At 51.6% G+C, this 13455-nt stretch overlaps 1 protein-coding gene across 1 annotated transcript; it reads right to left on the bottom strand.

Annotated features, from left to right (window-relative positions):
* Positions 1-3682: 3682 nt before the first annotated feature.
* Positions 3683-7221, bottom strand: PDX1 (pancreatic and duodenal homeobox 1). The gene is made up of 2 exons (XM_033051711.2): positions 6828-7221; positions 3683-4071 (listed from the first exon to the last, which is right to left on the bottom strand). The coding sequence occupies exons 1-2, from the start codon at positions 7219-7221 to the stop codon at positions 3683-3685; spliced, it is 783 nt and encodes a 260-aa protein (XP_032907602.2).
* Positions 7222-13455: the final 6234 nt, after the last annotated feature.

Below are 13455 nucleotides of genomic sequence, written 5' to 3'. Positions count from 1 at the left end.
TGCTTTGGTGGTGGTTACAGGGCTGGCATCCCCTTCCTGGTTGCACTTCAAAGCACCAGAGCCTTTCTGAGCAATAATTCATCGCTCAGCCTGAAACATCTCTCTTCAGCTGTGTTCATGGCAGCAGCAGCAATCACAGAGTAGGAGGTAGCAGCCTTCAGTGTCTGACTGGGAAGACTTTCACACCTTGGGTTGAATCACTGCTTTCAGAATTGATTTATGGGCATGATTATCTTCAAATGGAGATATTTTCCGGCAAAACTAAGGGTTTGTAATAGAGGAGACAAGTACAGTCTTGCAATCCTACTGTTCATACTGCCCTTGCTGCAGGATGGTGGGACACGGTGCTGTTGGGGGAGGTCAGGCAGGGCTGGCAGGAGCCTGCCTGTGTGTGACAGCAGCCCCGAGCAGTGTGCCATTCACCTCAGATGCTCAGCCCTGCCTGGAGGAAGGAGAGGTCCTGCTTTGTGGTCTTTCATGGGATGGCAGGCAGTGTCTCAGCAGTACCGAGGATGGAGAAGAATGCTTTCCCTGCATTTGGGGATGGATCTGAGCTGGAGCAGCAAAGGTGTTGCCTGTGCAGAGCTCAGTCGAGACTCACAGCCTCACTCTCTTCCCTGGAGCCACAGGTAGAATTGATGTCTCCCAAGAGTAGAACTGATAGCTCCTGATGGGATGAATCCAGTGGCAAGGTGCACCCAGGGACCAGAAAATTGCCCTGAATCTTGCTCAGCTTTTCCTTAAAATAATTAACACTGAACACATACAATTTTTGAGGACATACCTCTGCCACACCTGCCTAAAAGAGTTCAGTATTGCCCAAGAAGGAAATAAAAAGATGTCTCACACTTCATTGTCTTTTGCATAATTTTAAAAATGTTTTGAGAATGTTTTATGGATATTCTATCCTAGGGTTAAGGGTGATTACAAATAAAACATAAACTATTTCATAAGGGGAGGTGTCTCTTAGGTAGATGGATATATCTGAACAACTGGTTTTGGTGAGGTGACATGACTCAAGCACTCTAGTGGCCTTATAATTCTCCCTGTCAACCTTGCTTGTCCCACACTGTGTAGGGCTGGCAGTACTGTCAGGTAACAATACCATCAGTCTTTAGCTCTACAAGATCTCAGAGCTGTCTTGATTTAGTTAATGTTAATTTTTTCCATTGATGCAGTTGTAAAAAGGGTGTGTTAATATATATATATGTGTGTGTGTATATAAATGTAAATGCTGAACAAATAAACTATGTCAGCTCTTTGAAAGAAAATACTTTATTTGTTAAAACTAAACCATGCAGTTCTGATTCTGCTTCTGCTAATAGAAACATCTTGGCACCGTGATAAAACGATTCATATAAATTGTGCCCGTTTTTCATTTTCAGAGCAGTGCACAAAGAAAATCAAAACGGAATGCACCATACTAAAGAAAGGACAGGCAACGTTTTAGCTACCATGTATGCTGCTCAGCCAGGACAATGTGCTCAACAAACCTTAGAATAAAATCGAGGTATTTTGTGTGAAAGACGTCCTTTCTGCAGCTGGATCTGTTTTTATTGTGGCTCCCGAATTGTAATGTCAGTGCCAGACATTGTAAAAGGTACCTGGAAATTGTTCCATTCCATGTGTTACCAGTGACAGGTTAATGCTAATGAATTGAGATTAAAAATTCTGAGGTTTAAAAATGGCTTCATGTCCCCCAAAAGTTTAAGAAATATTACTTTAATTAATATGGCGGTTTGCTTCTTAAGCAGAACAGCTTTATTTGAATTTTGCTCATATAATGATTAGTAAAAGTTCTCACTCATTGACTGCACTTTGATGAACAAGGATATACAGGCTCGGATGATAAATTTCTCAGGCAACTTGCAGGAAAAATTACCAGAAACAGTCCTGTTTGCATACAGATATTAATGTCCCCAGAGGAAAGAAAAGCAATAGATAAATTACACATTCAGTTCATATTTCCACCTTAGTGTTAGAAGTTCCATGTAAGACGAGAAAACCCCAAAGACCTGTGCCAAGCTGTTCGCTCTCCCCCTCGCTTTCAGCCGAGGGGCTGGGAACACCCTCTGGCCAGGGTGCGACAGGTTGTCCTCCTCATTTTCCTCCTCCCATGGCACTGCCGGGCCCGCAGCGCGGGAGCGCCTGTGGCGGTCCCCGAGGGATGCTCGAGGGATTGCTGCTGCCGGAACCTCCCCGTCGAGGAAAGAAGGCAGATCCGCCTGGCCGACAGCAAACCGGGCAGTTCCTACTTGCTTCCAACCGGTGTTTTCTGTTTCTGGCTCGGCTGTGATTTGTTCCCCACTCATTTGGAGTCCCCGCCGTTGTCGGGACGGGGAAGCTGTTCCTGGAAGCAGGGAAGGCAGGCTGAGCCCGGGGCGGCCGGCAAGGACTCCGCTGTCCCGGAGGAGTTGAGCTCTCCTGCACGCCGGGCCAGATAGAAAAATAGCACCCAGGAAAAGTCGCTGGTGCTCTGCAGTGCCTCGGGAGGCACCCGGCCCCCAGCCTCTGCTGGGGTGTAAAAACAAGTCTGCAGAGAAAACCACGCAGAGAGCCCCGCCGGGACAGGAGCTCGTGCTGCAGAGAGGTTTCTCCTCTCCAAGGCAGAGTGCGAGCTTGCGAAAGAGTTGGAAGAGAGAAAGGAGCTTTTTCCCAAAGGACAATGTCCCTGGGACCAGCCCTACCCCTCATAGATATCACGCTGTCTGCTCGCTGCTCGGAGTGACCCGCGACTTTTTCTGTTGCATCCCTGGGCCCGCGGTCACCCCTGGAAGAGGCGAGCGGAGCCCTGGAGCCGCCGAGTCCCGCGGAGCCCAGGGGGGACGCGGAGCCGCGGGCAGCAGCACAGGGTCCCCGCAGCCGCCGGCGGAGCCCAGAGGAGGGGCTGGCTACCCGTGCCGGTCATCGGGGGAGACAAACCCTGCCCGCAGGACACGTGGGCTTTTTCTCTTTTAATTTTTAATTATTTTCTTTTTTTCTTTTTTTTTTTTCTTTCCTCTCTCCCTCTTTCTTTCCCAAAAGCAAAAGAAAACGAAAGAAACCAGGTTCCAGTTTCCAAAGAAGTAAGTAACAGTCCTGAGAGAGTCTTGGGTAGAGCCGAAACCCTGGGGCGACTGGAAAGGACGGGGACGGCGGCGTGCCAGCCCGTGGATGGTCCGGGATGCTCGGGTCCATGTCCGCGCTTGTGGACCGACGGACGCGCGGGACGCGCGCTCCGGCCGAGCAGCTGTCCGCGGCAAAGGAAGGCAGCTTCTCCTCCGGTTCCCAGACCTCTCCGTGCTCCCAGGGTGGCACACGCCGTCGGTGCCCACCTGAGACCCACCTTCCCCGGGGGAAGCTGTCCCGTAGGGCTCGCTGGGGCGCGGGCGGCCCGGGGGAGCGGGGCCCAGCTCGCCGCCATCCCGGCGGCTCCCTGCGGCCTCCTCCGGTGCTAGGGCCCACAGCGAGCCTCTCCTTGCCACAGCTGCCCATCTTACATTTACTTTCCGGAGGACGCGAGTTTCGGAGTGGAGGCACCGCGTTTTCGCCGGGGGAAGGCGTGAGTGGGTCGGCACGGCTCGGCTCGGCACGGCTCGGCACGGCACGGCACGGCACGGCGGAGGGAAGTTGGGCCCAGTCTCTCGCCTGTTTACCCTGTCCCATCCTTTTCCTCGTCCTGGGCCGTGGGACTCCCCGCGGCTCACCGAGAGTCCTGCTGCCTTCTGGGGACTAGGCTGGGGGCGACAAGGTCCCTGGAGGCTCCCGAGGGAAGGTTCCCGGCGGGGCATGCCTGGGGATCCTCCTTGGTCTGGAGCTCCCCGGAGGACACCACGCAGTCTTGCTCGGGGTCATTGCTGTTGCCCGCCCCTCGCTTTTTGTCTTCTTCTTTCTTCCACTTCATCCGCCTGTTCTGGAACCAAATCTTGATGTGCCTCTCGGTCAAGTTCAACATGACAGCCAGCTCCACCCGCCGCGGCCTGGAGATGTACTTGTTGAAGAGAAACTCCTTCTCCAGTTCCAGCAGCTGCGCCCGCGTGTACGCCGTCCTCGTCCGCTTGTTCTCCTCCGGTTCCACCATGTAGGATCCCCCTGCAGAGAGGCGAGAGTGAGCCTGGGCCCGCCCGGCCGCCCCCTCGGGCTGCGGGGACCGCGTCCCGAAACCCCTGCGCGGCGCGGAGGATACGGGGGGAAGCAAACGGGGTGAGGGGGAGGCCTCGGGGAGCTCTCCGGCTGGGCACAGTGAGGAGGTGCTGCTGGCGACAGTCACCGCTGCTGTTATTTTATTTTAGAATAATTTAATAATTTTTAGCAATGATTTGGATGAGGTTTTCAGGGAAGCGCCGTCTCTGGAGCCGAGGGAGAAACTCACGTGCCACCGTTTGCGTGACACCGAAAGCTCAGGAAGGCTCCCTGATCCAGGGCCGCAATTGTTCAGGTTCGTGTTAAAATTAAATTTTAAAAAATAATTTTAAAAGGTAAGGAAATAAAAAGAAAAAACTCCACTACACACATATACAAACCAAAGCAAAACAGAAAAATATAATCCCTAAAAAATCTTTCCAAAAAAAACCAACGCACCAAATAAAAACCTCCAAAACAAAGCAATAAAATTTATAATAATTAGTAGGCTTGCCGGGCCGGGAGTTGGGCCGTAGCTGCTTTATTTGGCCAAGTTGATGAAACCTTGGGTTTCTTGTTCCCGTAAAAAGCAGCAGTAGCGGGATCGCCGTTCCCAGCGCGGCCGCCGCAGTCCTGCGTGGGCACTGGGGCGCGGATCGTACAGGCGGGAGCATCGAGAGGGGCCGGAGGTGGGCACGGAAACTCAGGGCCGCTTTTGCCAGCGTCAGCGCCACTCTGGGAACATTTGTGGGGCTGATATCATCTGCCGGGAATGGTGCTTTAAACAGCCAGAATGAAATCATCAATTCAAGAGAGGTACGTGGACTCTCCCACCGCTCATCTTCCTATTCCCATGATTCTGTATTTATATATACAGTGTTTGTGAATGTAAACCTCTGTATAAAACTTATATATGTATTTAAATATATGTATTTAAATACACATATAATGTTTGCAAAGTGATGTGTATATATCTATGTGTGTATATAAATAAGTATTAAAATCAATGTATATATGTATAAAAATATTGGTAAACCTAAACCTATGCATGCATGGGTTTGTATCCGAAAAAGATCTTGTTCTGTTACTTTAAACCAAATTGGAGCTACCGGGAAGGCGGAACGCCCGTGCTCTGTCGCAGGGCCGAGGTCGGGCCCCGGGACAGGGCCGGCAAGCCGGGGACGAGCGGCGGAGCCGGGGCCGGGCACGGCGTGTGGCACCGGGCCGGGCATGGCCGCGGCCTCCCTGGGCGCCTCTTCCCGGCACAGAGCAAAGCCCCGCAGCATCCATGGACGCCTAAATCCCAAGGGTTTCCATGAAAAATAAATCGTCGGGCCGTGTAGTTTGCCACATCCACGGTACAAAATCTGCCGGGGTTTGGCTGTGAGCGCTCTGTGGGACTCGGCACAGCGCGGTGCCCCTTTCTCTTCCTGCTCCGGCAGGAACCCCGCACATATATCACACCGACCGGGTCATGCATGGCCCCTGCCTGCTCCTCCCGGCACTGCTGGGGACAACAGGCAAGAATTTTAGGCTTCCACGGGAAAGTTTCGCTTTCCTTCTTTTCTTCGAGTACAGGAGAAAGAGGGGGGAAAAAAGCGTAGTTCAAAAGTTTGTATTACTATTATTCTTATTATCCTTATTCTTCTTCTTATTATTATTATTATTTTCCAAAATTCACTCAACTCATGGAAAACAATCTGATTTTCTCTCTCCCTCGCCCCACCTCCGCTCTGGCATCATCCCTGCCGCCGTGTCCCCAAGTGTCTGGGACAGCACACTCTTCTACCTTTGAGGGCAGATGAGCCTCTAGGGCGACTGGGTACCGCCACCTGTCCTTCCCTCCCCCTGCAATTGCCCCATGCAATTCCCAAACTATTTCGTGGAGATTTTAATACTCAGGTCCTTTTTCCAACTGTCTATTTGAACAAAGCCATTAATATAATATTTGCCGTATAGGTGTGACGGAGGCGCAGGACACGATAACATTGTGCAGGCAGAGACAGAAATATTGTTGGGCAGCGGAACTTTCTGCCTAGATAGAGTTTCTTCCCCTCACTGGCAACTCTGTTTCGTTTGTGCATTGTTTTTCGTGCCCTGTTTTTTTCACGTGGAGAGGTGCATTTGTGGCTAAATCCCTCCGGGGAGCAGGAGGAGCGGGATGGAGGGGCTAGGAGGGGAGATGGGCTCTGAGCCGTGGGGGGCCGAGAGGGTCTCGGCGACTGCCCTGAGGGCTCGGGGGCTGCTCCGGTGGGCTCAGGGACGGGGGGCAGAGGCGCTGTCCCCGCCAGCCCTGCCTGCCGCTTCCCTGCCCGCTCCACCTCGCAGGTGCCTCCACGACCCGGCCCCGCGCGGAGCTCGCCGCGCCCGTGGGGACACGGCGCTGCCCGAGGAAGCAGCTCCCGGGAGGCGTCACGACGTCCCGGCTTGGCCACGATTAGTTAATTGATGAAAAATAATTCGTTAATAATTGCTGAGGAACAGGGAGCGGTGAGCCCGCCGGCCGGGACTGTGAGTGCCGGCTCCCTCCCCAGCGTTCAACCCAATACTAGCAGCCCCAGAGCAGTGGGTCTGCAGAGGCTGGCGGAGGGGAAACGACCCTCCGGGATCTCTCCACAACTACGTCCGAGCGGTGGGAACGGGACGAGTGCAAGGGAGGGTCTCTGAGCATCGAGCGGGACAGGAGCGTGGTAGGGGTGGGGGTAGAAGGATGCGGCGGGGCTTACCGGTCCACTGTCCCTTCCAGGCGTGCGATTTGGTGGACTTCATCCAGGCGAAAGGCACCTGCACTCGGGGCTCCTCTATAGCCCCCGTGTCCGCCCCGTCTGCGAAAGGCAGCGCGTCCTGGTGGGGAGGAGGAAGATGAGGGTGGTGGTGATGGTGATGAAGGTGGGAGACCCCGGCATCCTCAGTGATGGGGGGCACCTCGTAAGGTGAAATGTCTGGCGGGCTGCCTTGCTCGAGAGCCCCTAAGGCGCTGGAATAAGGAGTCTGTTGCTGCCTGCCCATGTACAGGCAGGCGGGGGGGCTGGGGTTGTAGTCCTGCGCTTGGGCTCTCTGAAACGCACACGACTCCTTGTAGAGCTGCGCCGAGGCGTAATACTGCTCCTCGGTGTTCATGGCGAGCGGGGCCGAGGGGCTTCGCAGCTTAGGGACACATAGGGCTGCTCCCGCTCCCGGAGCCCGGGATGCCTCTTTGACAGCTGGCGGCCCCGCCGGGCCCCACCGCCCTGCCCGGCTCCCGCCGCCTCCCCATAGGCGCCTCTCCCCCACGTGAGCCCTCCCGCAACCCTCCGGGGCGGGGCGCGGACCGGAGGAGGCCACCCGGGGTGGCCCTGGTCCCGCAACCCCCTTCCTTCCCCTCAGCCGGGCCGACCTCGGGACCCGGTACCCTTCTGCTGGGAGCAGCTCCCTGCTTTGGGGTGAGGAGCCCAGCGGCTGCGTGCTTGCGGGGCCGGCCGGGGGCTCAGGGGATTGCGCCGATGCGCGGGGCGCTCCAGGACGAATGGTCCTTAAATTAATCTTTCCCTCTCCCCCTCGCTTGTCCAGAAGCTGCTCATCCCCCAGTGACCCCCGGGCACGGAGAGGAAAACCCTCGGGATAGAGGGCTGGGGTAGACTCCTGGAGAGATTTAGCGGCAGGGGACTTTTGGCTGTGAGGGCATCTCCTTCAGGGATGTGGGTGTCCAGGGACGGGCAGGGCTCCCTCGGGGGTACCCGTGTTCCGGAGCCCTGGGCGAAGGCCAGCACCGGTCGGTGGGGGGACCACAATGCTATCACCAGAGCGAGCGATAGGCAGCGGATTGTTTGTCCAAGAGGTAAATTTGGGAGCCTTCCCCGCGGCTTGGGCTGCAATGTGTTGACCCTCGGAGATAATGTGCTCCGAGCTGGTGCCGGTTGACTTGGTGACGAGGCTATGAGGAGGCGGAGAGCTACCGAAAGGGACAAAGATCATTTCCCTGCCTCCCTGCGCTCGGCCCGGCCGGTGCTCTCTCCTGCTCAGGTGCAGGCACGCTTCCTATCTGCCCGGCCCTCCTTCTCTCGCCGCCGCTTCCCCGGCACCGCCGCTTCGGCCGCCGCCGTCGGGGCGCGCTCCCGCGGCTCTGTGTAGGGCGGGTGCAGACGGCTCAGTCCTGCCCGGCCCGGCTCGGCTCGGCTCGGCTCGGTCAGTGGTGATGCACGCCCTGAGCGGCGAGGCAGGAGGGTCCCGGTCCCTCGCTCCTAAACCCTGCTCCGTGGGATCATAAACCCGCCCAGTCCATTACACTTCGATTTTCCGCTCTGAACTCACACGGGTCCCCCATCTCTTAGAAAGCACACTGAGGCTTTGATTCAATATTGAGCCATTAAGCGATTGCTTTCCCAAGCCATTTAACAGCAGCTCTTATGGATAAATAAACAAAAAAGGCTGTAAACCAATTATAGTGCGGATAGTGAAAAAGTATTTTATTAGCGGGAATTACAGATATACATGGCTGCTGCTCGGGCTCCCTACGCCCGGCACCTGCCACCTCCATCCCTCGGCATTCCCGGCAGGGTACGCGGTCCGGCGGGGCTCGAAGGCTGCGCGGCCAGCGGGGATGCGCAGCTCCCGTCTCGGTGGTTCCCCCACCAGCGCCCGCCTCCACTCCGGTCTCTGGCAGGCACGGGTGTTCTTTGATCTGGAGACGTCTTATGCGCCTTCCCCAGGGCAGCACCCACAGCCCCTTCCCCAGAGATCTGTTACCTGGAGCATTTACTGATCCGGGCTTTCCACGGGGAACCGGGGCGGACAAACAAACTCGAGGCCATAAAACCCAGAGCAAATTGGTTCATCTCCTGGGAGGACCATTACCCGGCGTCTTAATGCGGTCCTCTTTCTATAACGAACGTTTCTAAACAGAGCAAACACTTCACCCTCCAAAGCAAATGAATTTCATATAATTTAGAGCTAATTCTCTTTCATTCTGCCTGCGTGAGCAGGCGATAAGCGCACGCTTTGCAGTTCTGACAACAAGGTGGCGAGCTGCAGCGCAGGAAAAGGGCCCCGCTGGGTATCCCGGTACTGGGAACCTCGGTCACGTCCTGGGGGTGGTGATGTCTGGCAGCACGGGGTTCCCGGGGGAGCTGAGCTCGGCCGGATCCCAGGGACCACCTCTGCCTGCCCTCTCGACCTGAGATGTTATCACTGATACTTGGCTCGAGTCCTTCCACACCTGTGGGTTCCCAGGAGAAGTCTCTGAGCAGCGAATGGATCCCACCAGAGGGGAAATGGTGATGATGTGATGAAGGAGGCCGGTGGGAATGATGGGAAAAGCCAATGGCCTCACTTGCCCCAGAGTTGGGCTCTGCAGACACAAAATCGTCCCCAAAAGTGGTCAATATGCATCACCCGAGAGAGCTGCAGAAGGGTGTGCATACAGGACACCAAAACATCTTCTACTAAACTCCCAGAATTTTCTGCTCCAAGGAATTCCTAAGTGCTATGAATGTAATAGTCTTCAGCTGATTTTTCCACATTTTAAGACTCCCCTGAAACTTTATGAAAACATTTTGCCTCCCACTGCCTTCCAGCAAAGTGTTCCCCAGATTAAGTGCTGCTGTGTGAGACGCTGCTGACCCTGCAGCTGACTGCATTTAAACAGCCTTCATTTTCCAACCAGAAGAGCCTTGAGATGTGTAGGCACAATGTAAGAAATTAAAAGGTGCATTCTTGCCTGTAGACTTTGAATGGTGAGCCAGGTTCTCCTGTATATACATTGTCATCTCTCTGCTGAGAACTTCCCTGTCTTTACTCCCCAAGACTGGTTTTGGCAGCTCAGAATGACAAGAAGCTTGGCCATCCTCAGCCTGTAGGCAACCATGCAAGGAAAACATGGCTGATACAAACATCTTTATTCCCATTGATAGATGTACAGTCAGGTTTTAACCATTGAAAACAGAGAAAAGTTATGGATGTTGTACACAGGAACAAATCAACAATGGAGCAGCTAGAATTTCCCCTGCTTTAACTCCCATCTGGATGTATGCTGCAGTTCAGCTGGAGATCCTGTACTTCACTTGCTTTAGGAAGTTTTAAAGAACTATAGAAGTCCTTCATAACATGGGGATATTTATGGCTGGCATGTTTGCTTAAATCCCCAACTTTGCCCATGGAGCTGAAAAGCCTGGTGTTGTGTCTGATGCACGGTCCCAAAACCCAATTAATACAGCTGTAGCTCAGGCTCAGAACAACCTCCAGCTTTTAACATATCCAGATGAGACTCCAGAACCTACCTGGGCAGCAGTGTTCTGCCAACCTCAAGGCAAGGAAGTTTTTCTTCATATTCAAATGGAATTTCCCATGTTTCTGTTTGTGCCTGTGGTGCCTTGTCTTGTCACTGGATACCACTGAAAAGAGTCTGACCCCATAATCTGAGACTCACCCTTAAGATATTTGTACACATAAACAGAAATTCTTATAGTAATCTTGATAGTCCAAGAGATTAGACAAAAGGAATCTGTAATTCTGTACCAGTAATTAAGGGATGATGGTGATAGTAGCAGTGTCAAGTAGAACAGCAGGTTGTAATTATCCTCAACTCAAGCACAGGAGTTCAGATATTCCAGCAGCAGTAACAAATGCTTCAGGTACACAGCTGCTGCTGTTGTACAGTAACATCACACAATAACTGCACTGCAATATTTGAGTTCACATATTAGATTCAAATATGTTTTAAGGACTTGTCAAGATCCGATCACATTCCTCTAGACTGGTGCTTGACAGAGAAGAGACAATCTGCATAGTTAACTCATTCTGTATTATATGAAGCCTAAAACTTCGCAATATAATACAAATCTCTGAATGGCCAGGGGTTCAGAAAGCAAGGTCACATGCCTAATGTCATATCTATGTGGTTTTCAAATGTATAATAACTGTATAAAATGTATACACAACATGCCTCTTGAAATTCAAGGACATTTGCAATGTTCCTACCAAACCAAATTAACCAAATGGTTAATACAGGGGTTTGATGTAAGTCACTGTTCTTTGGAAGTCTTCCCCAGTAGTGTCTGACAGACAGCACTGCAGGCTGCTGAGATCAGTGAAATGTAAAGCCATCTGGATGCAGTATTACCTCTTTTCCCTAGGAAAGGTGACAGGAGCATTTCGTTTGCCTTTCAACACAAATAATTTGCAAACCCCTACTCAATTAGCCTCCGTTCGTGTTATAACCAATGACGGTTTTATAATTTCTCCCACCATCCTGACTGTCTAATTAGAGTGTAAAATAGTAAGGAGTATAGTTCAGTCACACTTCCTAATCTGGTTAGATTTTCTCCATCTGTATAACATTTAATGACTTCTTAGTGTTCAACCCCTTTTCTGGAATCCACATTTAGACAGAAAAGAAGTACTGAATATGAGTGGAGCCTATTCACAATAATCTCTTTTTCTCTCTCATCTATGTTCAGACCAACATGGGTAAACTCTATCCATGGCAAGAGACCTCAGTGGGAGAAGTTGACTGGGAAACACAGCTTTCCCAGGGATTGATTTTTAACCCCCCACCATGGCTGTATCTAGCAGAAAGGTAACCTTTCACAAAGCTGGTTAATAATCAATAACCATGTGAAAACAAATCTGTCTTTCCCTCTTAGAGCTAACGATAAAAGTGAGAGCACGAACTATTCCACCTGCCCTAAAGTAAGACTGGTTCATCAGCTTTTTTTTTGGCAAGAAGCTTTTTTAGGCCTCTGAGCGATTCAGCATTGGCACACAGCAGGTTCAGTTTGCTCTTCCCACCACACATCAGCTTCTTCACACTGCAGGTGTGAGAGAAGAGAGCTTGAACTGCAGGAAGACATGTTTACGCAACCATTTTAAACAAGACCTTGTCCGGGAAATATATAGGGAACTTGCCTTGGGAAAGCTTGAGAATAGTAGAGTCTTTTATATATGTAGTCTCTTTTTACACTTTCTAGTTTACACCTTTGAATTTTTTCCATCTTCCCCATAATTAATTATTTCATTATCACCAGGGAAGCACTGGTCTTGTAAGAAGAATTTCACTGTCTTGTAGTAAGAGTTGAGGAATTACTTTTGAATACTGTGAACCTTCCCACTGAAAATACAGCTGTTTCATGTTGCTTGCCCCACACAGTTTTTGCTTTCTACTCAATGTTTATTATACCAGATAGGAGTAGAAAGAAAAATAATTTAAAAAATATATATATGTATTTATCCCGAAAGTTACAGCTAGAGGAATCCAGAGTAGAACATCAAACTGAAATAACTCCTCCTCACATCCCCTGACAGCTTGATTTTTTTCCCCTAGACCCCAGGCTCTTTGGGACACACGAGATTTGGGGCTTAGACTGAACCTGGCCAGGCAAGTGGCACCTGGCAGTTCTCACCATAGTCCTCCCCTCTTGTTTGTCCATTGTAACTTTGCTGGACTTCAACTATTTGATTTCAGATTTTCCATTCTGTATCTCTACCTCTCACCACGCATGCGGGGAAACTTTCCTTATAACTATTTGGACTGGTATGAAAGTGAAGCTGGGAAACTGTGATGCACGGTAGCTGTCCATGTGGGGAGGGTATGGAGTCACTGCCTCTTCTGCAAGGCTCTGAAAGCAAAAGTGATGGTGTATGGCTGATCCCAAACAAGAGTAGAGAACAGGAATAGCTGACACCTGGAGACAGCAACCCTGCACAGAGTTTTCCTGCTCTGTTTCCTTGGCTGCCATGTTTGTTTGCTGGGTTTAAGTATGTTAGAATTCCTGTTGGGATGTTGTCCCACAGCAATGTCTCTCCAGACCAATCTCTCTGTGCAAACTTGCCTATATTTAATCAAGCTTTGAAATGCTGTACATCACACAAGTTCCACAGATACATCTTAAAACTTAGCAGCCAAGTCCTTTATGTGTTCACAACAGTGAGCAGATCCCTGCCCTGGACCTGAGGACTGAATGAGAGCTCACTGTGTATCAGTTGCAATATTGAGCCCTGCAGGGAAAATTCCTCATGCTCCACGCTCCAGCCCTGGGCATGGAGGAAGAAGGTGACTTATGCAAAAGACACGTAAGGTGAACACCCTTCAGAGAAAAGCATTTGAAGGTCTGCTCCCTGCCCACAGTGAAAAACATGGGTCTAGAGCCAGGAGAGAGACAGGCTGTGCTCTCACCATTCCTCTGCCCAAGTGGGAAGCAGGACCTGGGCTGTGCTCCAGCAGGTCTGACCAAAGGGGCATGATGTAATCTTGGTCAATCTCCTGGGTTAAATTTTCCAGAATGGGTTTCCAGCTGCAAACACCTTTCTTTTCTGGGCAGCCGGCCTGCAGCAGCTTGAGATACTTGCAAGAGAAGGGGAAACTTTTAGGGACTCTGTCTG

The sequence above is a fragment of the Catharus ustulatus genome, chromosome 2, assembly GCF_009819885.2.
Source record: "Catharus ustulatus isolate bCatUst1 chromosome 2, bCatUst1.pri.v2, whole genome shotgun sequence".
Lineage (NCBI taxonomy): Eukaryota > Metazoa > Chordata > Aves > Passeriformes > Turdidae > Catharus > Catharus ustulatus.
Note: the sequence above shows the minus strand (reverse complement) of the source record. Positions and strands in the feature narration are given on the sequence as shown.

Coding starts and splice junctions, on each gene's coding strand:
- PDX1 (XM_033051711.2), bottom strand. CDS start 7,221: ATGAACACCGAGGAGCAGTATTACGCCTCGGCGCAGCTCTACAAGGAG. Junction 4,072..6,827: donor CTGGAAGGGACAGTGGACCG/GTAAGCCCCGCC, acceptor GCCTCTCTGCAG/GGGGATCCTACATGGTGGAA.